General features: G+C 46.3%; 2 protein-coding genes across 3 annotated transcripts in view; one reads left to right on the plus strand and one right to left on the minus strand.

Moving 5' to 3' along the window:
- Positions 1-5,824: 5,824 nt before the first annotated feature.
- On the minus strand, positions 5,825-9,648 carry LOC131262154 (uncharacterized). Of its 2 annotated transcripts, none has more exons than XM_058264088.1 (6): positions 9,338-9,648; positions 9,136-9,254; positions 8,107-9,057; positions 7,688-7,825; positions 6,340-7,620; positions 5,825-6,218 (listed from the first exon to the last, which is right to left on the minus strand). In XM_058264088.1, the coding sequence occupies exons 1-5, from the start codon at positions 9,423-9,425 to the stop codon at positions 6,355-6,357; spliced, it is 2,562 nt and encodes an 853-aa protein (XP_058120071.1). In that variant the 5' UTR covers positions 9,426-9,648; the 3' UTR covers positions 5,825-6,218; positions 6,340-6,354. The 2 variants fall into 2 exon arrangements, with proteins under 2 accessions (XP_058120071.1, XP_058120072.1); XM_058264089.1 differs by having other exon boundaries at positions 5,825-6,231.
- A 1,925-nt stretch (positions 9,649-11,573) lies between these two features.
- Positions 11,574-21,869, plus strand: part of LOC131265016 (uncharacterized) — a 30,237-nt gene continuing 19,941 nt past the window's right edge. The window contains exons 1-6 of the mRNA XM_058267278.1: positions 11,574-12,725; positions 14,345-14,776; positions 18,883-19,061; positions 19,553-20,483; positions 20,515-21,199; positions 21,302-21,862. Of these exons, the coding sequence (XP_058123261.1) occupies positions 12,415-12,725; positions 14,345-14,776; positions 18,883-19,061; positions 19,553-20,483; positions 20,515-21,199; positions 21,302-21,862 (3,099 nt within the window). The 5' untranslated portion in view covers positions 11,574-12,414. The remainder of the gene's footprint in view (positions 12,726-14,344; positions 14,777-18,882; positions 19,062-19,552; positions 20,484-20,514; positions 21,200-21,301; positions 21,863-21,869) is intronic.

A 21,869-nucleotide genomic window follows, 5' to 3' on the forward strand; every position in this document is an offset into this window, starting at 1 on the left:
CGATTTAGTCGGCTCACTTCCGTCCGTGTCTTATTCGAATCGATTCCTAGCAAAGCGGTTAGGTGACAAAGAAAACATCTCTGAAACAACGCAGTCTAGGCCTTCGGGTTTGGGATTCGGCAGCGCATCTTCCAACGATCATCAACGTGTGTCATCGCGAATCATAACTTGCTTTCTAGTGAACAGGCTCCATTCTTAGCTACTACCTTCTTTTGAGGTAAACACTATATGGCCAAAGGCGAAACCTGCGGCCGGTGCAGCGAATTGAAGTGCATTTTCCTATTATACTCAGTATATACGTACACCCCGAGCACCAGTTTTCGTTTATCAACGGTGTGCCGGACTCTGCGAATTGGAATCAATGCGAAATCCCAGTGTTCAATTGAGGTAAAAATGATTGATTCTACCGCCTTTTAAATTAGCCAATGCGGGGAAATAAATGCAATCACACCTCATGCAACTACATAGTGTGCGTACGAGCAATCATTTTACATGAACCAACATTGCCGGTTGATAGTTGTGTGCCGTACAGTAGTATAGAAATGTTATACAGTGTACATCTATCTAGCATGCCTGTTTGGCAATCGAAAAACGGGTTCCAGCTCTATGTAAAATTTGAAAGAGGATGTTTTGGAAACTCCATGGCTTGCTTGTAGTTTTGGATTTGACGGGGTTTTTTTTGCACTTCGGCGGTAGCGCATCCTCCGTTACAAAAGCATTGATATTTGAAGGCAACTGTCACTTTGAATATTTTGTACAATTTTTCGCCACGTTTTTGTTTCACGGTTTTGAAGCAAATAACCCTTTCCCAGTGGAGATAGGTCAAGGCGAAGGAAATGAATTTGTTTCGTGCGTTGTACATGAACAGTATCAGATCGATAATGGAAGAAAAGACAAACACACGAAACTGAAAAGATGTAAGGAAGATAAGTTGGCATGCATCGAAAAAATATTAGAAACACATTTCACTACGGGACGCGTGTTCCCTGACTCGTTGAAGTCACACCGAGAGAGCTTTTACTCCGTAGAAACGCCCGCTACTGTCCCGCGGATCAGCGCCTCTAGCTATACAACGTAAACACGGCGCTGTGGCTCATCAAGAAGTAGAAACATAATTTATTCGTTTAGAACCATCATCATATCAACCGCGCGCCGCATTAGCCAAGGCTTCCAAGGAGAAACGATACAAGTTCCCACATCCTCTCATATCATACTAGAAAATCGTGTCATTGCAAGAGCAGACGCCCCTTAACGATCGACTTGCTCAAACCTGGAAAAGGGTACGATTGCGCGTTCGGCCATACGAATGAGGAACAGACGGCGGCTGCGGCGGCGGTCAGTTAGTCAATTAGTTGTGTGTTTGCACAAAGGACACCTAGAGCCGCCGAGCACAGAATGGATAGCAATGTAGGGCAGTTGCTAAAGCAAAACTGATAAAACAATTATGGTTCTAGAAAACACTAAAAAAAGGGACTACCTATCACGAATGCAGGGGTCGCGAAACGCGAGTGTGCTGAAATTAGGCTAAGAAGAATATTGAAACACCACAAAAAAACCCCCTATGCTTTATCTGCCATATTACCATTCTCATATATGCATACATATATAATATAGAAAAAAAAGGTTTATAGGATGGACAAACCACCACTCGTAAACATATTCGATCCAGCGTACTTTAGCCACCAAAACAAACCAAAACCACATAGCTACATTATATATCCGTCGTTTACCGTACCTATCCAAAACCGATAACACAAAATCAATGGGCGCTTTCTACTGCACTTAACATACAACAAAACTACGCCACAGATATGTAAACTCGAGCGGGTAGCACGTGCAAGCCACTGTTGTTCGCATTAAAACGATTCTTTCATGTGTGGTGCACAAGTTCTCAATTATTTGCTCAGTCAATTGAAATATTTTATCGCGCGCTAAATACCGGTTGGGCGTCGCAAGTGGTCAATGAAAAGACTTTACCAGTATTCAATTATGGACGGCAATTAATAACGTAATCTATCGAGTATGGAAAAGTGAAACACACGTGGCTCGTTCAGTCGGCCTGAATGGTTTTCTCGTAGATTTTGGTTACATTATATCGTTCTCACTATATTGTCTGCTTCTATTGAAATGGTTTCAGAGTTATTTTGTTGTTGCCATAGGTGTAAAAGATGTTTGCTTTGGATAACGCTTTCCAACAAAGCTGTCAAATTGTTCATTGCCTTTATTTATAGTGATTGTTTTATTTTCCTTAAGCAAAATGTGTAGAAATTAGTAGACAATAATGCGAAAATTACCCGGTTTTGAAGATGGAGCACCATTGATGAAGCATTTACGCAGGGCATCCTGGAAGGAGGGGAAAGAACATTTCTTTTCGAGAGTACAAGTACAAGTTTAAAACAAAATTTAGCTCAATCTGTTGAAACACCTCGACCAGGGGGTGGCATAAAAGACTACTCCCCGAAAAGACGATCTGAGACACGAAACACGAAAAGACATTCTTCGGCAAGAAGTGGCAGCCAATTATTTGCAGTACAATTTGTAGTAAGCGACGTTCAAGGCACGATTGGCCATTACTATATGGTGTACATAAAAAAGGGGGGGAAAAGTAAGTTAGTTTTTTTTTTATTATTATTGAGTGGAAAAAGGCGCGCGCGTCGATTGTTCATTATTTTTTTATCAATTTATCTTCGTTAATCTCAACCATTTCACCAGTTCCAACACAAATCGCTCGTTCAAAACGAAATGTGTGTGTGTGTAAAATTTTAAATTTATAATTTCCTTTATGTACTTTAATGCCATATTAGCCAATACTAGGTTACGGGTAGGGTTAGTACTTTTCCGTACGCTGCTGGAAGGCGCTTGTAAACTTTTAGAGCACCCGCAAGGGGAGAAGCGACATCCGATTCATCATGAAGTTACCTCAGGCAAGGAGGATCATACTGAGATGTTCATTCTTTTTAATTTTTTATTTGTTCAACTAGACAATGATACACGCTCGTATCATGCGCCGTTCGTCAGTTGTGTTGTATACGATTTGCTCATTTATTCTTTAGCAAAAATTACCTCCGGTACAGTTCAAACGGCGACAGTGTTGAAAGGGATAGCAATAAACAATATATTTAAATTGCATTACAGCAAACCCCATAGGTGTGCACCCATTTTAAACCCATAGCGTACATATATGAAACGGTTCGTTATATTTACCTTTAACACACAGCAACAAGGAAGGAACAGACAAAAGACAAACCGAGGTAGACAACTAGCTTACTTGCAGCTACAGATGCGAATTTTATACTAAGTGATTTATAGGAATTTAGTGTGCTTCGTCACCCGTGCGCCAGCAACTCTTAATAAGGACTCTTTTAAGAATGCACTTCAATAACCGTAAGATTTACCTTGATTTTTATGCAGCAAAGCACCACCAACCCTCGACCTTTTCTTCGCCGCGTGTAGGAACAGATCGTGGGAAATAAATGATTATACGGTACATCTAGAATGTAAGATGTTAAATTATTATAATAAAGATACTGATAACTATACATACAGTCACTTAATAAAGTGTTCGTACAAGCCTGTTTTGTACCCCCTGACATTTTGTTCTTTTCCCACTCATCAAAAAAACTTAGCATTTCTAGTGACCATATGGATTCCACCGTCTTGGGGGTCCGCGACAGCCGAGCGGTAGTGCCGGTTAGAAAATCGGCTCATGAGCGCCGGGGCTCAACACCTCGACGGCGTGGGTTCGAATCCCAACCGAGACCGGACCGTCCCCTGTACGAGAGGACTGACTATCCATGTACAACAGGGAAACAAGTCTCGTAAGCCCTTAACGGGCAGGCATGACCTAGAGGTCATTACGCCAAGAAGAACAAGATGGATTCCACCGATGAGTTTGTAAATTTTCTTACGCGAAATATGTCATCCCCTTTACCATGCCAGTTGAAAGAGAAAGGCTTTTCAAATTATTTTTAGTTATAGAAGATTGAAATGTATCCAATGATGCCTGTTACTCTGCCTATGTGTAGAAAGCACGTAATCTTGTTTATATATTTGGAAGATTTCTTCTTGAGTAAGAGGCGATTATTTTTCATACTATTTCTTTCTATTGTTCGTTTCTTACGTTTCTTCGTTTAACAAAACATTTGTAAATAAATGTAAATAAATTATTGTGCAAGCTTTAGTTGTTGAGGAAAAAGTAAAGTGTATAATACCCAGACCAGAAACAGAGAGGTAGCGAAAAACACGAAAGAATAAAAAAGAACGTTTCCCCGGAACCTTGTTACATAAAATGGCAATTAATCTCTTTCTTCTACTAATGGTCTGAAAACCAGACAAGTTGGTATTTTTTATTGCGATTGTTGAGTGTGTTGCAAAATAACTAGTTTCATCGTCTTAGAGAAGAGTCGATTGTTTTTTTTCATGATTGGGGGAATGTTGTTGTTACAGTTCTCACATTTACGCAAGGGCGCCCTTTACTGTGCGAAGGGTAACGTTTTCCATTGTTGCTTTTTGTTTTTTTGCGTAAATTTCACCCTCAATGTAGTTGCACCCTTCACAACCCAAAGGTAAGTGCAATTTCTTTTTGCTGATTTTTTCTATCTTGTTCAACTTTCACATTTGTGATCTTCAATTGAAACAAAAAATATGTTTCTAGTACCAGTGGGTATTAGGTGGTATTCCTTATTGTCTATTTAGACATTTTTTCTTACTCGCTCGTTGAGTTTGAATTTATTGGTTTGTATCCTAGCCTCTTACTTAAATACTACAGTATTTACCATAAGGAGTTTTTGAATTCATGTCTTTCAATGAGAGAGCTTTTAAGCCTAGGTCAATATCATTCCCAACGGAAGCAACCGGTGCGAACGTTTCTATCAACATAACATACGCGTTCAGTTCGGAAATTGGATCATTTTCATCAAGACTGTTTTCCCAGCCCTCCCTCCCCTAATTCTATGGCAAAGAGTGGGGACTTATTGTGACCTGCATAGGTCACAAGTAACCTCTTGAACCAGCTGCTTGCAAGTGCTGTGTTAAGCTTTACCCAGGGTGGTTCATATGAACGACGGCAAGTTTTACTCCATATCGAAAAGCATATTAATTGTGCTTATGTGCAGTGAATAAAGTAACCAATATGATGCTGCAAAAAAGTCGAATGCTTTTACACGGTGTATTTGTCATAATTCTGCTGGTTATGCTTTTCTTCTTCGAAGATGTTCAAGCATCTCCGTTAAAATTGCGACGACAAAAGTTGGTAAGTAAATGATTAACATCACCGATCATTCACATTCTTATTATACATTGTTCTCCTATTACTCTAGAAATTTGGACGAATGATCACGCGTACCATTAACAATGCGATGTATGGGTTTTTCGACGTTTTTGCTGGTTAACGACAGAATAGAACCTGATCTGGAAGTACAGCATGATAGTGAAACGGAGGAAATACGATACAAGAATAGGAAAATGAAAATGAAATGAGAGAAAAACAGCTAATTTTAAAAGAAAATACCAAATGTTCTCAATAGATAAAAGCCAATAAATTTGTTAGCAATTGGTTTAAGATGAAATTATTTTTTTGAATTGCTTAAATGTCCTCCGACATCCGTTTTCAAATCTGACGTATAGAGGGCGTTGGTAGCGTGCATTGAGAGTCGACATAATGTTCCGAAATAAAACATCGCACTAAGAAATGGCAAAGGATAACAGCTGCTATCCTTTATATAAGATTTATGATTAAAATGCATTTGCTATTGTTAGACGGGTTAAATTTCTTTCTTCCATTTTCGCGCGCTGTTTTGATAGAAATAGAAAATCTTTACTTTAAACGGTACTCTCTGTACACTGCGAAGTACCGCGATTGATCGATTATGAAAATATTGTTTTATTTTTAATAATTTTACGTGAACTTCCACACTTATGCTAAACGTATTGATCATGTTTTTATCTAGTTGGATTAGCCGCAGAAGAAAATTTACCATAGGAAGTTTAGCAAAAACCTCCTACCATAAGCCTCGCGGAACTAGATCAGTAAATCGGAACCGATGCCGCCTGACTGGCTGATAATTTAAATAATGAGAGTATGACGGCGTGGGTAAACCACCCTGGGAGTAGTGGTTGGGCTCATCGGTGCCGACACCTGGAAATTGCCAAACAGTTGCAGAATTCGTCAATCAGCCATCGCTCCTACCGGCCCTGAAGGATGGTGTAAAAGCATCAGGCTGTAAAAAAAATCTAATGTAAAATGTTTTCAATTGAAATGGTCTTACAATCATGTACAGTTAAATATGTACAGGTTAAATATTTTCTCCAGCATTTTAAGCTACAACAACCAGGACTCACCTCGTTAATAGGTGACTAATCACTCTCAATGCTACACTCGATGCTCTTGGATGCCCCGCTGTGGCCGTTGGTAGTGGAGTCGCCTGAGTTCAGCACGTGGGTCGGTGTGTCGTTAGCTACCGCGCCGGATGACAGAAGCTGTCGGGTGCTGGAGCTAGACGAGTAGCTATCGCTCGAACTACGGGTGGAAGTCTGAGAGTTGCCACTAATCGGACTGTCCGGTAGCGAACCCTGCGAGAATTCTTCCTTCAGCACGGACAGTGCCGACGGTGGAGCTGGCGCTGGGGCTGACGTTGGAGAGGAGGTGGTCAATAATGGCATCGGCACACCGACACTACCCGAGAGCAGCTTCCGGCCAACGTCGGGTTCCACTGCCAGCTTTGGCAGCTCGTCGTCGTCGTCGATCGATTTCAACGGGCTCGTTGCCGGTGGATCTTCCGGCGTGTAGTAATCCTCGGAATCGTCTGCTACGATTGTGATGATGCTACCACCAACACCACCCACTCCTGCTCTGCCCCCTCCTGTGACGACCACACCATTCCCGCCGATATCGTCATTCCCGATGATGGCTCCCTTTAGCAGCTCGGTGATGACTGTTGAAGGGGATGTTTTCATCTCACTGCCAGCACCCGATCCGATTCCACCACCGGTCAGCAATTTCTTCATCGCACTGTCCCCGTGAGGAGACTTTTTCGAATCGTAGCTCTCGGCACTCTTCCGAAGCAAGGGCGATAGTTTCTCCCCATCGCTGTCGTCGTCGTTTTCGTTCGGATCGGTTGTCACCTTCGTGTCGGCAGATTTTGGCAACCCAACGGTAAGACCAAGCGGAGGTACACCAACATTACCACCACCACCCGCTGCCGTCGCCACGGGCTTTTCATGCACCAGCTGGAAGGCGATTGATTTTTCTCCGCCCGACTTCGATTTGCCCGGCCCATTCGGTCCCCCGGCGCCGCCGTTCGCGTTGGCTCCGATGCGATGGAGGCTTCCTTTCTCACGCGGATTTTTGTCCTTGCTGACGGGAGCCCGCTGCAGCAGTGGGGAGTGTTTCGAGAGAAGCTCCTTCTTGGTCGACACGGTCGGATTGGTGACACCGCCGCCAATGGTTTCGCTACCGTCGCCCGGTGAGCCACCGTCACCATCGGCAGCCAACAGATGCATTCGTATGTCGGCGGGTGATTTCTCCGAGACGATGCTTCCATTTGCTAGCTCGCCATTGCTACTGTGGTCAGTAGACGATTTAGTCATTTTGCTGCGGAATCCATAGCCGTTTTCGGTGCTCTGTAACAAAAACAAAAATCAACGCACAATAAAAAAAACTCAAACAATAACACCACCTGCGACATACCCGATTATTGTCGCTTCCGGTGTCTGTCGGTGCAGTCGCATCGTTACCGCTTGTAATTGCCTTCGAAGAAACGGTCGGTCCGTTGAGCGCCTCGATGAGTGATATGGTTTTATAACCGGCAGGAATGTTATCAGCACCCTTTACATGAAGAGAAATGAATCAAAAGGAAATTTAGCACATAATTGTTGAAAAGCGATAATATTATTAATGCTTGTCTGTGTGGCTAGCAGAAGTGATTAAAATTTAAAGTCTATTTTGGTGTGACAGATAAGATAGGTTCAATCGGATAGGGATAATCTACTGGATCACGCTACTCCAGCTCCCTTTTTATTGCCCAACAAAGGGAATATCTATGGTGAACTTTGTTTTCATTCTTAGTCAAAAGGAAAGGGGGTTTGGAGTGTCCTATATGTACTCACATCAGTCGAATTTTGTCCAGCCGGGGCACCCCCGCACGGCAATCCATTCCCAGTATCCTTCTGCACCGCCCGTATCTGCAGCAACGCCCGGAACGGCGCTCTACAGATCGGGCAATTGTTCGCTTGGTAGCGCAGGGAATCGGCGCACGAGTTGCACAGGCACAGATGACGGCAAGGCAGGATGAGTGTGTCGCGCGTGTCACACATGCAGATGACGCACTCGCTTCCATTGTCTTCCGTCTCTTCGTCCGTGATGGATTTGCTGGTCAGCTTGTTCTCGATGCCATAGATCTCCTGCAGCAGATAGTACAGCCCGTCAACGAAAATTTTCTGCTTCAGCGCTCGCAACGCGTACGTGCCATCGGAGTGGTGATCGATAACGCAGATCGTGGCGTGCGATTGGCGGCTCGCGTTAGCTTCGCTTACATCCGCACCGGTCGGTGCTGTTGTGGCCGTTGATCCTCCATCTCCCACCACGCAGTGTATGACGACGGGGAACGTGTCTTTCTCGGGGTTATATGAGAGATCATCCTCCGCGTACAGTGCGGGATAGATGATGTGATGGGGCGCCGAGAACACCTGGTTCACGCCGCGCTGGAAGTGGAACGTCTCCGAGGTCATGGAGGAGTCGCGCGAGATGTAGTTCAACCCGCCCGCCCCGATGTCCTCAATGCAGAAGTAGTAGATCGTAATAAGACAAGCGTGGTCGGCATCGAACACGAACTCGATGTTGTAGCCATTGCTGATGCCGTTGCCATTGTTGATGGCCGGTGCTGAGTGGCCCTTCCCCGCGGGATCACCGTTGGCAATGGTCAGGGCAGTGTTGGACAGTTTGTTCCCATTGGAGCCACCTTCCGACACCTTCACAAAGCGTACCGACTCCTTGCGAATGTTGACGAGACTTTTAAGGGTTTTCGTTGGCTCCGTTGCCTGGGGCGGTGGATAGGGGAACTGTGAACGAACCAAAAAACGATAATACCCTATTATAAAACGACGAACATACGACGGGCTACACTTCATCCGACTCACTGGTGTAGGTTTGGAACCGAGAAAATTCAGATCAGCGTTCTCTCCGAACAGGTAAGCTTCCGGTTGAGGCGTATCGAACCTCTCTCCACCCATTATGAAATGTGTTCCAAAGTAATTGCCTACGGTAGAAAGAAAACGGGAAACCGTACACTGTGGCTGCAAAACTGGAACACGGCTGGTGCGTCCTATTTCCACCACTTACCCGTTCGAGGTGGATACTTGTACAGATGGTTCAGGCTCACGTCCGTCTCCTCGACCGTGGCATTCTGTCTGCTAGCAAACAGGCCCATTTTTCTTGTTTGGAATTCGTCTGTTGTTCTCGTACAATCGCAATCCGCCAGAGACTATTAAAAAGAATTCATACTTAACTGGCTTCAAACACCCCTGCAATGGCAGGCTCAATATATGACCACGGAAGCACTAAACAGCTAGCACTGGAGCAGTCTGTCGCAGGCTGACGAGCTTGTTTTTCGATATTTTTATAGTTTTCGTTCTAATTTTCTCTCGCCACAAAAACCATTTTTGCTAGTGACAAAAACAAAACGCGAAATGACAGTCCGTCGACGTTCGCTTCGCCTGTGGCATGGACAGAGATAGCACTTTACAGTGAAAAGATAAAGACAGCTTGATTTGGAGTTTAGGTTTAAAAAAATGCCACATTGCCAATAACTTTTTAGTTCCTCAACCAATTTCGACAAATGATCCCTCAAATGAAAGGTATTTTAAAGCCACGCAACTTTGTCCTAAGTATGTTACTACATTTTCCTTTCTTTACACTTGATTTTTTGTGAAATATGACTGTGTTTTTAATATGATAGAAACGTCAAATTATGTCTGCACTAGTGGTGAGAAATCGAATCCGGACCTAGGTTTGCGTAACGATTCCAGCTCGGAGCAATTTGGATTAGTCATTATTTGAATCTCTTCAAACAGGTTAACGAATTGACCATGTAAATAGGGTATTTACACATCAGGATATTTGCAATTTTACGTAAGTTATAGTAAATAATTGGTATGATGCAAACATCGTTTGTAAAATAAATGGTATTTTAATTTGGACTTCATTTTTCGGTCTGAACCGCCTATAGGCGGTGTTGTAACACGTGCTCTTGTCCTGTACTACACCATACCGAAACTTATCGAAGCAAATTCGAAAGTACGTGTTTCAAACCTATCATTTAAATGAATAGAGAATAACATGTTATGTTTTCTACTAAAAAACGCTAGTTTCTATTAAAAAAAGCCTAAACTCTTGGAGGTTAGAATTTATTAAATATATTATATGTGTCATCCGTTGCATACCTGCTGGGCGCAATATTGTATATCAAACTTTTTATACTTTTACACATCAATAATCCACCATCAATCTTTGTAGATTCACATATTTTTCATTGACAACAAAACATTCAATAGAAAAAAAAAAAAAAAATAGTATCACAAATTCCTGTAGTACCTTAAAAAAATGCCGTAGTCCCGAAAGCCTCAGACAATTTGTAAGGATCCTTTAGAAAGGGGATCATACATCTTTGAAACACTTCACCATAATCCTTCCGCCAAGGCTTATGGAGCTGATTTGTACCTGTTTGTGTGCAGTAGCGTGTAGACTGTACTGTACTATCTCTCCTGTTGCTCGGGGCGGCACGGCATAGAGCCTTGCCGGTCGCTGATCCTGGCTCTCCTGTTGCGCGTGGTCGCGCTATCCTGAATCGGTAGAGCTTTCCAACAGTCTGGCATTGAGGGACTGGAGAACGGAAGGGCTACTTTTCGGTAATCCAGTAGTGTGCGTGCCACCTTCCATTCACCATCTTAGCGTTAAAAGGACCTACAGCCGCTAGCTCGCGGCTTGCCTAGTGGCGGGCGAAAAAAGGCAACGATTGTCGTAAATACACACATAAAGTGGCCGAACTCTCTGCGCCACTACTAAACACTGACTTTTGCTCATGCTCTTGCTTTGTACTGCTTTCCTTATCTCACTCCCGGCTGGAACTCTCGTCCCTCCGACGTTGCTGCTCCAGCACGTCGTCGTCGTCGTCGTCATCGTCATCGTGGTGTCTCGCTCCTGTGCCTGCAACAGGCGCCAGGTCTGGCAAGGAGCAAACCCAAAGCCGACGAGCGCGCGCGGACCCATCCTGGCGGGCCTCGATCGGGTTTTTCGGTGGGGATAGGACTAGCAGAATGACATATTCAACTGGTCGCCACTGCTGGCGCTGTGTTCGTGAATCCTCGTGGCCAGGACTCACGCGCTCCACGCTCGCAGTGCCTGGATACGTTTTGCAAAGTTCAAAAGCACTTTTTTGTTCGTTCGGTCGGTTCGTTGGTTGATTTGTTCGCAAGGCAAGCGGCCTAAGGTGATTTATGGAGCGTCCGTAGGGCCTTTTTCGGTTAGAACGCGTAGCCTGTCCATAGTAGTGTAGCGAATTTGTGAGCGAAAGCCTGGTTTTGTGTATAGTTCTCACCCTTTTAACCACCATTCGATTGTTCTTCGGTGTTGCAACTCTGCGGTGTCGCAAGATATTTCCCCGCTGTCGTTCGCCGTAGTACCTAGCCTCCGCCGGATACACTCCCATTTCCCCCCTCCTCGTCTAGCTCATTGTCTTCCACGGGCAACACGATTTTAATTGATACCAAATTTGCCAAACCCCAGGCTCTGGTGGGTAAATCCTTCTCTACTCGTGCCTCCCGCTCCTCGTCGCAGTCGGTCGGGTTTTGCCTGTTCACCTGTGTCCCTGCTACCCAGCAGCGGAGTAGCCGTGCGTGCTAGTGTATGTGTGTCTATGTGTGTGCGTGTGCGTGTGTTTGCCCGTAAAATTCGGATCCCGTACGCTGCGTGCGGAGGAGCCCTATTGTGTCGCTCGTGTACATATCCTTCTGGTGCTGGCCGTGGTCCTTCGCGATACAGCGATTCCACAAATAAATCAATCACATCCACGTGTGTGTCGGCGACAATAACACCGAACAAGGAGCACCACAACTGCAAAATAAAAGCAAAAGGAACGGGCCCACAGTTTTGCCAATATTATTCACTTACGGAACGCCTAGCCGCTAGCGATCCTTTCATCTGGGGGTAGTTTTTGGGTTTTTGGTCCGCGTCCCGAGTGAACCAGTGTGCGGCGATAAAGGAGTGAGTAGCCTACGTGGGGTATACAAAAAAAATTAAATAAAATAAAAAAAGAAACAAGTGTCAGCTCCTTACGCGGGTTGTGGGTATGTGTACGCGTGTAAACTGGGCCTTTTTCGTGCGTCGTGCGTGACGGCGAGGTGCGCGTGTTGGTGCGTTGTATGTGTGGTCGATGTACGAGCGGCTCGTGGAAATACTTTAACGCGTGTGGCAGCCCTCGGTGGGGCGGAAGGGTTCCGGCTGTGAGGGAACGGGGGACCCAAGGCAGCAAAAGCGGCAGGAAAGGAATTCGTTTGAGGATTCGTTCGGTGAGCCAACCCCGGTCAACCAACCAACCAACCAACCAACCAACCAACCACGGACGGACACATACACATAGGTTGGGGGTTGCTCAATTATCACCTGCCGAGCATTCTGAGCGTTCCTGGGGGTTAATTTACCTGTCAAATCCTTGCGGAGAACGTGGACAAAGGTATATTAATGTAGCTTTTTTTTCTCTTTTTGTTGAATAATTACCATACTTATGTCCTACCACCGCTAACATAGTCCTAGTCCTAGAGACGATTTGATTCAAATTGCGGTTTTGCAACACTCCAATACGGACAAGACGATTCATAAGAATGTCCGGAAAAATGCCTCATAATTCAAAACCCCTAGACAAATCTCTCACAAGTGCAACAAGTTTGAACGAACGAAAAGATATTTGAACCGCAAACTTGGAGAACATAATTTAAAAAAAGTATTCATTTTTATGGAGAACAAAATTTCTTTCCAAACGAATAGAAATACATGATTCACCCTTTCCGGCGCAAACCATCGCACCTCGGGGGCATTTCATGATGTTGCCTGACGCTCGTTCATTACCACGATTGCATAAGTTTTCCGATTGCGCCAGCGAGGATGAAGTCTTTCAACATTTGGAAGGAAAGCAAACGAACTGGCTATTATTGTTATCCCAGATCTCCTTTAGCTGTCCATGTGAACCTTCGGTGGGGAGATTGCGTCGTGAATATCCGTTTTCGGTCAGCATTAGAACAACTGTGTTTCCTGTTGATTGAAATGTGCTACTTTAAGTAAAACAAAAAAAAAAAAGCGAAGTGGTCCTTGTAGGTTGGGTTTGTGTTTTTTTATGACTCTAGCGTGCTGTAAACTAACGAGATGAAAGATATCATCGAATAATCAATACACATCCCGTCCACTTCAACCCACTCTCGACCGCAGCCAAACCGAACCGTCATCGGTTTCCCCCGGACGGATTGTATTGGAAACACTATATTATTGTTACTGTTATTGTTATTGTTACTGTTATTAGTATACCCAACCGCGCGCGGAATCGGTGGTTCGAAGTCGTAGCGGAGTCGGTTGGCAAGGACCAACCGAAAGCCCTGGAGAGCGAGAGCATGTGACTGTGGCGGAAACCACGGTGACAACCGGTGGGAAAATGTGTTACATAAATGTGGGCGAAGTGAAAAGCACATGGAAATGGATACCCGCTCCATCGAGTGCGGTTGCGAGTGGCCCTTTTCCTTGCCAACATCTATTTTTCGTCGTCGTCTCCCTTCGGGTACGACCCCTACTACCTCCGCCCTTGGCTACACTTCTCTTATTTATCCTTCCTTCTTTACCAACGGGTGAAACAATAGAAAAGCCTGAATGAAAACCTCAGAAGACAGACTCTGGGGTGTACATTCTGCCGGTATCCAGAGACATTTAATTTCTGTTAATGAAACAAGGAAATTGACCGCTTCCTACTTATAACGGTGCGTTCTAATGTCAGAGCTGTCCTCTTTTAGATCCCCTTTACGTGCTTCGAGACTATTAGAACATCTTTTTACATACAAGCCTTGCCTTTTATCTCTACCGTGTACTTGCAATAATGGTTTTCCTTCCCACCTTTGGAGGAAGTAACCACCCAACAGCCTTGCCATGATTTGATTATAACTTGTTGCCTTTTCCCGCGTTCATGCGGTTTCTTGCAAGACACTGCCGAGTAACAGATTTTTCTTCCATTGTCATTTTTGTTTTCTTCGGGAAAAATTCCGTGCCTTCCGGTTTCGGGGACCGAATCATCTCGCACCTGGATTCAAACAGGGGATACGACACTCGGCAGGATATTGAGCGCACGATGGCCAGTGGACGGGCCCGGCTGCCACCAACCCCTGGGACCATCGGTGGTCCCAATCCTAGTACACGTCCGCTGACAGAGCTCCACACGAACAACAACCTTTACCATCCGGTGACCTCGGGCACGGTAAAGTCCGCCGTCGTCAGTGCAGTACCAGTTCACGGAGGTGACCCGGAATACCAGCAACAGCAGCAGCAACAGCAGCATCCTCAGCATCTTCAGCATGCCCACCAGCAGGGCATGGGACCGTCGACGGTCGGAGGACAGTCGCAGGCAGCCCATCTGAACGTGCACCGGCACCAACAGGAAGTCGTGACCACCATCGGAACGGATTCGGCGCTAGGACATGGCGTCGTGACGCAACCACTTCGCAAGCAGTTCGACGCTACCAGGCAGATGTAAGAAGGGATGCTTTTTAATCTATATATGACTTGGGAAGGGGTTCCAGTTTTTTGCAGAAGTTATATAAAACATTTCTTTAAATAAACCACTGTTCATTGTCACGCCATGTATGTGGAACGCGTTGCAAAACAAATCCTTTGTTTGAGATTCAACCCTTTTCATCAACCCCTTGTTTGAAATGTTGGGCGAGTTGAAAAATACAAAACAAAAATTAGCTTTCCACGATAGTGAATGCTGCTCTATATGTAATGAAATATTATTATTGAAGCATTTAGAAAACCATAGCAATAATCTAAACATAAACCATTATAGCCACTATTGGAATAGAGAACCTATTTCACAATTGATTATAGCTTCATATCAGTTTGACATTTCGTATCGGTTCTCGCTTTTTTACATTTGTGAGCAATGTATCTGTAAGAACAAAAGCATTTTTAAATTTGTATGCATTGTCTGTAGTTCAATTGGGAAATATCGCAGATAATTTCAAGTCAGCTCTGCTGGTATCATTAAAACATTTCCCAATCGTAGTGGCCTAAATTGTCTCGAGATCTTTAAGAAACCTCATCAAAGAGTGTAAGTGCATTTTCTGGAACGTGTATGTTACGATCTTATAAGTCATCCCCTCGTAGCTAAATGTTCAAGGTTTTTTCCGGAATATGCTATATTTCTGATGCTGTATGCTGTGTGTATAAAAAAGGCATAAGAGTTTTCTCAAAAGTTTATTTTAGCCTTTTGGAGCCTTTTTTTAACTACTCGTAATCGAAAAGTTTAATTTACACTAAGCGATCGCCAACGTGCGTAACATAATAGCCTTCCCAGGACACCCAAGGGTTAAGATAAATAGCAGTGGTAAAATAAATCGCGAACTAACCGGGCCTGCATTGAGTCTGATTGATGGTGTCAGCTGTAGCAGAAAAACAAAAACAACAGCGAACAAACAAAAAGGTCCTTACATATTCCCCATCGCCCATCCGTCCACAGCTCGTTTAGATACAACAAAAACCGCCCATACACCCGGGCAAGAGTGTCCCGGGGAAGTAGCACAGGCCACTACCATGCACATGTGCACGGAAGCTGTAGAAAAAGAGAGGGACATAGAGAAAGAGAGCGTGCGGGAGTGGGATGGAGACTGTGCTTGAAAATGGAGAGAATTGTTCAAATATGGTTCCGTTGGTTTTTTGGACAGAAAATGCACAAAAGATGCAATTCGAGGCAGCAAACAGTTGAAGCTTATTCCCGTTTCGAGCGACGAAGCTGCGGCAATGATCGATACGAAACTGTGGACAAGCTGGATATAAAGCCCTGGGCACAACAAGTGACTCACAGGGGAGCAGGAGGCAGATGTGTGGAAAAAGAATGAAAAAAGGATGTAAGGATACAATTAGCAACAGGCTCTTTGGATATGAAGCAACACATGTCAGTTATGTGTGGTGGTGGTGTTGGTTGGTTCGTGCTACAAATACACCTGCACGCGTCAAAACAAATGAATCCTCAGCGCCCCATCATGGCATTTGTCGCCTCCAACCCGGGGATATCCTTGCGGTCGTGCGCACACAACAAAGTTCCCAAGGATCACTTTGTTTGTTTGTATGTGTGTGTGTTGCTTTTTACTACGCGCGTGAGCGATAACGAATCATCACCGCCGATTTCATCCCAGCGCAACGGGAAACATATAGTCCAACCGCCGTTTTCTGCTTTGTGCACCTGTCATTCATAGGAGCTTCAGGGCAGCCCCTAGGCCAGTACGTTGTTTCCGCTTGGAGCTTTGTTGTTGAAGTCACTTCCACGTCCCGTGGTTGGCGAAACCGGAAATTCAAAGTAACTGAAAAAACTTTTTACCCATAGTCACAATCGTATTCGTTGGGGCAGCACACAGGTTCGACACATGTTGCGACTGATGCTTTGCTAAAAGTTTTCTCGTCCACTACTATAGAGCTGTTGAATTTATAAACAAAAAATGGTGTTTTGTACTTGTTTGGATGAGTTTTTTGCTATCTTGTTCAAATCAGAAATTAAGGTGCGAAATTGAAAAAGTTTCACGAGCAAATGAAATGCTTTAAACATCGGTCCGGTACCACTGGGAACCTAGTTTGAGGTGAAAAAAAGTAGTTGAATATGAAAAAAGTAATTGAAGCCATGCAATACGCGAAAACTTATTCTCAATCTAAGCTCATAAAGACGGAAATAAAAATATTTTACGTTTTTTATTACTGCAATTAAAGACCCACCCTGCAAAAAATCAACAATGACTTTGAATTGGAAATTTAAATTCATTTTTTACTAACTTTTTTGTATTTAGAAAATATTACTATGCTTTTTACTTATTTGAAAACTATGCTTCAAGAAAATACTAACTGAATCGTTATCGTGCCATAAAAATGTATTACGCGCCATAAACATCATAACTTACGAAGTGAGAAAAGCTCACTTCGCGAGCTGTGATTGGTCCGTATCGTGAAACGGTCGAATGACCGTCGTCGATGCGGGGTCTGTTTGAGCATAGGTCATCGAAACGGTATTTGCGTTCTTTTTTTTCTGCAGGTAGTTCCATTCCTGTTTTCAAGTTTTTGTATGCCCCGCGGATTGTGTTAGTATTTGTGCATAGCACTGCCTGATGCCATGCAACTTGCCAAGCACCGTGCTGTATAGAACGCAAGCAACAGTTGAGCAAGACAGCTTGAATGGTGCGGAGGTGAAACTGCGCTGCAGGTTGCTCCGGGCTATTCAATCGTGCATTTAATCGGTGTTTTTTTTGTACTGTGAATTATGAAGAAGCTGAAAGAAGCAATAATTTGATCGTATGAAGTTTGGGCAAACCACTGGTGGATAGAGTTTAACCGTTCGGAAAAAGTTAAAGTGAGTAGAAGCTTTAAAGCAACCCCAGGTGAGTTGATCCAGTTGCAGAAAAAGGGTTAAGCGTGTGTCGAAGGAATAAAAGAGGCATGTTTAAAAATAGCCCAGCAGCTCCTAGCGCAGTGGAGGAGCCTCGAACGGCCGTAGGATATAAAACCGGGTAAACATACACCTGGGGACCTGGGGCCCCCGCCGTGCTTTCGGGAAGGTGGCTTTCAACAGTTCTTCACCACGTTATGGGACATGTGTCGAATGGATAATGATATGCTCTCGTACATCCTTATGCGGTTTTGTACTGTTTGGTTGCGTTTTCTATGGTTCATTTTGTAGGACCGCTTTTTTTCTTTTTGTTTGCTTTTGCTTCGCTGAACGATGCACATGTGTTTGTGTATCTTTTTCTTGTTGTGGGTTTCCAAGTTGACGCGCGGTCGGGTCAGGAAGAAATCATTCAATGAAAGGGGCGTCTAAAACCACAACCGTTTGTTCGCTTGCCACTCCTGTCAAGCTCCCCTCCCTTCAGCAATGTGGACACCTGAATCACCACGCTTCTGGTTACCATGCCAATGCAGAATTCCAATCAATCGAACAAGTGTCACTTGTCACAAACGTGCACGTACAATTCATACGGAATATATGGGGGTTGCACGCCCGCCGTGTACGCGCGTCGAATGGCTCGAAGCAGTAGAACAGAAGTCAGTTGTCCCACAAGGGGCTCATTTTGCATGCGCTAATTAATGCGACATCAGCAGAGTACGGTGTGTCTGGGACTGGCCTGCCAAGAGTATCAATTACACAGAAGCGTGTGTGTTTTGTAAGTACGATTGATTTTTTCGCGCAAACCAAGTAAAAGTAGGTTCACTTGCAACGGCTACTTGCTTCGGTCGAGGGTTAACCACCTGAAGTGTAGATGAATTTGGGAAGAAAACAATGAAAAAGGGGCGAACAAAACGAACGCGCGCCGCACTGCTGAGGTATTAATTAGCGTGACTTATCATTCTTCAAATATGTGGACCCTGGTTTTCCATCCATCCCTCGTTCTCTATGTGTGCGTCTGTATTCACCCCCTCCATTGGGGGTTGAGCATCTTAGACGCCTGCTATTTTTTCTTTCTTATGTTGTACATCTCTCGTTGACACCTGGGAAGGCCAAAAGAACCGGCCTGCTGCGATTTGGATAAACGATTTGGAGAACGGTAGATCTTTGTTAACATTTCTAACAGTCTCTCCCCCTCATTTCCCATTCGCAGCCCCGAAAGGCCCAGCCATTTGGCCGACGAATGTGACTGGATGAGCGAGTATGCGGACAACAATCTGAAGCGGCGCAGTTCAATCTCGAAAGACTTCCTGCCGGCGTCGACGGCGTCAGCTGCACCGACGACGTCGGATTGGCTGAAGAAGAGCATCCGCCGCTCGTGGACCATATCCAGTAAGTCGTCTCGAAGCCGTCGAACCGACATCGATCATCGTTCAGCTTCTTCAGCAACGCTCATGCCCTTCTTCATCATCTCGTAGTAGCTGTAAAGTGCGCGCGCAAACGCCACGATCGCTATCGTTGTTGCTATTCACATACCTCTCGATGTCTATGGCCGGACGTCGAGTGTTGTCGTATCTCTCATCGGATCACATTAATACCGTTCTTTTTCCCCATTCTAGTAGTGTGTAGATTATTTGTAGCATAATATCGTTTCACATCTTTACGTCCACATTTATCATCTGTATACTCATCTTTAGGCAGCCACATCTCATTGCTAACTAGATCATATGGTTGTGTAGTGCTTTGCTTAAACACGAAAAAAAACGGATGCTCGATCGAGAAGGGAACCCTTTGGGAAAAATGGCGCGGGGGTTTTCGCTGGAGCAACTGCGACGAGTCGACAGTTTATCTTATTAACCATGCCTCGTGGTGTTTGCTTGTAGATGCAGAAGATGATAACGGTGCCACGCGGGATCCGGACGTGCAACCGTATCCGCATCCGCACCTTCCTCGCAAGCAGTCGCAGTCAAGCTACCCGTCGCTGGTGAAACACCCGTACTTTAATCCGCTCTCGATGGCGGACGAGGACGAATATGGTGAGGAGGAGGAGGGCGAGGAGGAAGGTATGGATGCGATCGGCGGTGGAGGAAATCGGCGACCAGCGGCACTGCGACGTGCAATGCCACCAAGACAATCGACCCTGCCTAACCCGGAGGGCATTTACTACGGGAGCAATAATAACCTAATGCCACAGGTGTCCGTGTCGGTGTCGCCGAAGCAGCAGCTAAGCCCGAGCCCGCAGTACAACCAGGGCACTACCAGCCCGTACCAGACGGACAACGAGGCGGACAATGACACTGGCTCGGATCACCACCGGTCGCCGCTGGCGGCACGGTACAAAATACGCAGACAATCAACGCTTCCCTGCAAGCCGAACGAGATGGCGATGGAGACGGGAGGGGGAATAGTGGCAGGAGCAGGCGGGCCGGCCCATGGCAGCGGTCCGAAGATAATGATGATGTCCTCGTCGCCGAACAGCAGGACCAATCTGTACTCCAAGTCGCCGGAGCGGGACGGTTCCGATGCGTCGAAGCAGCAGCAACGTTTTCCACCCTTTGTACGTCAGTCCACCTTTCCGTCGAACTCTAACGACCCCTTCCTACTACAGATCCAATCCCATTCTTCACCTTCTTCTTCGTCCCTGTCAACGCAGCAGCCGGGGCAGCAAGCGGTTGTCCCGCATGGGCAGCAGCGTCAGCTGCCCACGTCCCCGAATCGGTTGGTGTTTAACAAATCGCCCGATAGCGGCACCGAGTCGGGGCCGGGGGCGAGCGAAAGTAGTGGCACCAGCCCGCATCAGGGCGGGGGGCCATCGTAGTGGTGGTGCCGCCGCCGCACAGCGTAGCTACCAAATGGCTCGCCAAGCGACACTACCCAATCCCGAGCAGCACATGAAGCTGCTTCCCACATCCCCTCCCAAAAAGCAACTGTCACCGCACAGCATCAAGCGCTCTCCCGACTTTGCACGCCAAAACACGCTTCCAGCTTCCCAGCAGCAACAACAGCAGCAGCAGCAGCCGGCTTCGGCACCTCAGTCGGCCCCGGTAGCCGTGCCGCAATCCGTAGCCTCGTCAGATGGCGGCGGTATGGCACCGATGGGCGGTGTGGGGACGATGAGTTCACTCACGGTGCACCAGCACGGGCCCAAGTTCATGCCCATTTCGCCGCGCCAGAAGGCATCCTTCCTCTTTCCCCAACCTGCCGCACCACAACCACGTCCCTTCCACTCACAGCAGCACTTCCCGACGCACTTGAGCACCTCGCCTTCGGCGGCCGCGGCCATCAATGGGACCGCCGGCGGAGCCGCCATCGGCGGCATAGGCACCAGCCACTCGTCCTCGACGTCGCTCGTGTCGGCTGCCGCGTCGAAGATGATCAAGGTGCGCAGTCACAGCAACGAAGAGTATACGATGACGGCGGCTACCAGAGCGGCCATGGGGATGGTGGGAATGGGTCCGCTGAGCGAGGGACGCCGAATGCTGCCAGAAATACCGACTGGCACCGGCGGGGGCAGTCGCTCCCCGAGACTGGTACGTCAAGAGCACGTCAGAGACGAGCTAGTAATCGGCTGTGTTAGTCAGGCCACGCACTCAGACAAACGTACCCCCTCGTCATCCTCATCTCCCAAACAGAAAACGTTCGCTGAGGCGAAGCAAACGATGGCGTCGGCGGCAGCGGAGGACATGATGATGATGGGCTATGAGTATGGGCACGTTGGTGAATTTTACGACGAGGATCAAGAGCTATCGCTGGGCGATCAGTACGAGGAGAACGATGAGACGAGAGTACACGAGCGCACACAGCAGCAGCAACAGTATGCGGCCGAACCGTTTCCGCTGCTCCCGATACAACAGCAGCGACACTCCTTTGTGCCGCAACCAGTCGACTCCAGTCCGGAATCGGTTGGCCCGGGAGGAAGCTACGGTTTCGCGAGCCGTAAAGATCGGCTCCGGTCGCGTCGCAAGTCTCGCGATATGTACGAGCAGGATGAATCGCACCATCAGCCGCAGCCACCCGCGCAGCAATGCGCCGTTCCAGCGGAAATGTCCGATGCCGGCCCGCGAATGCCGGCTAGTGAACCGGTCAAACGAAAGCCGGAAACGATGCGCTCCATCTCCGAGGAGGCACCAGCTGCAAAGCCACCTAAACCGATCACCAGACGCTCGTTGTCGCATCCAGAAAAGGAGACGCAGGTAGAAA

The sequence above is a fragment of the Anopheles coustani genome, chromosome 2, assembly GCF_943734705.1.
Source record: "Anopheles coustani chromosome 2, idAnoCousDA_361_x.2, whole genome shotgun sequence".
Classification (NCBI taxonomy): Eukaryota; Metazoa; Arthropoda; class Insecta; order Diptera; family Culicidae; genus Anopheles; species Anopheles coustani.

Bases quoted from the DNA above. Each gene is read 5' to 3' on its own strand.
- LOC131262154 (XM_058264088.1), bottom strand. From the start codon at position 9,425: ATGGGCCTGTTTGCTAGCAGACAGAATGCCACGGTCGAGGAGACGGAC. The intron at 9,255-9,337 runs GTAAGTGGTGGA...TTTCTACCGTAG, and splicing joins CAAGTATCCACCTCGAACGG to GCAATTACTTTGGAACACAT. The intron at 7,826-8,106 runs GTGAGTACATAT...CTTCATGTAAAG, and splicing joins CTGGACAAAATTCGACTGAT to GGTGCTGATAACATTCCTGC.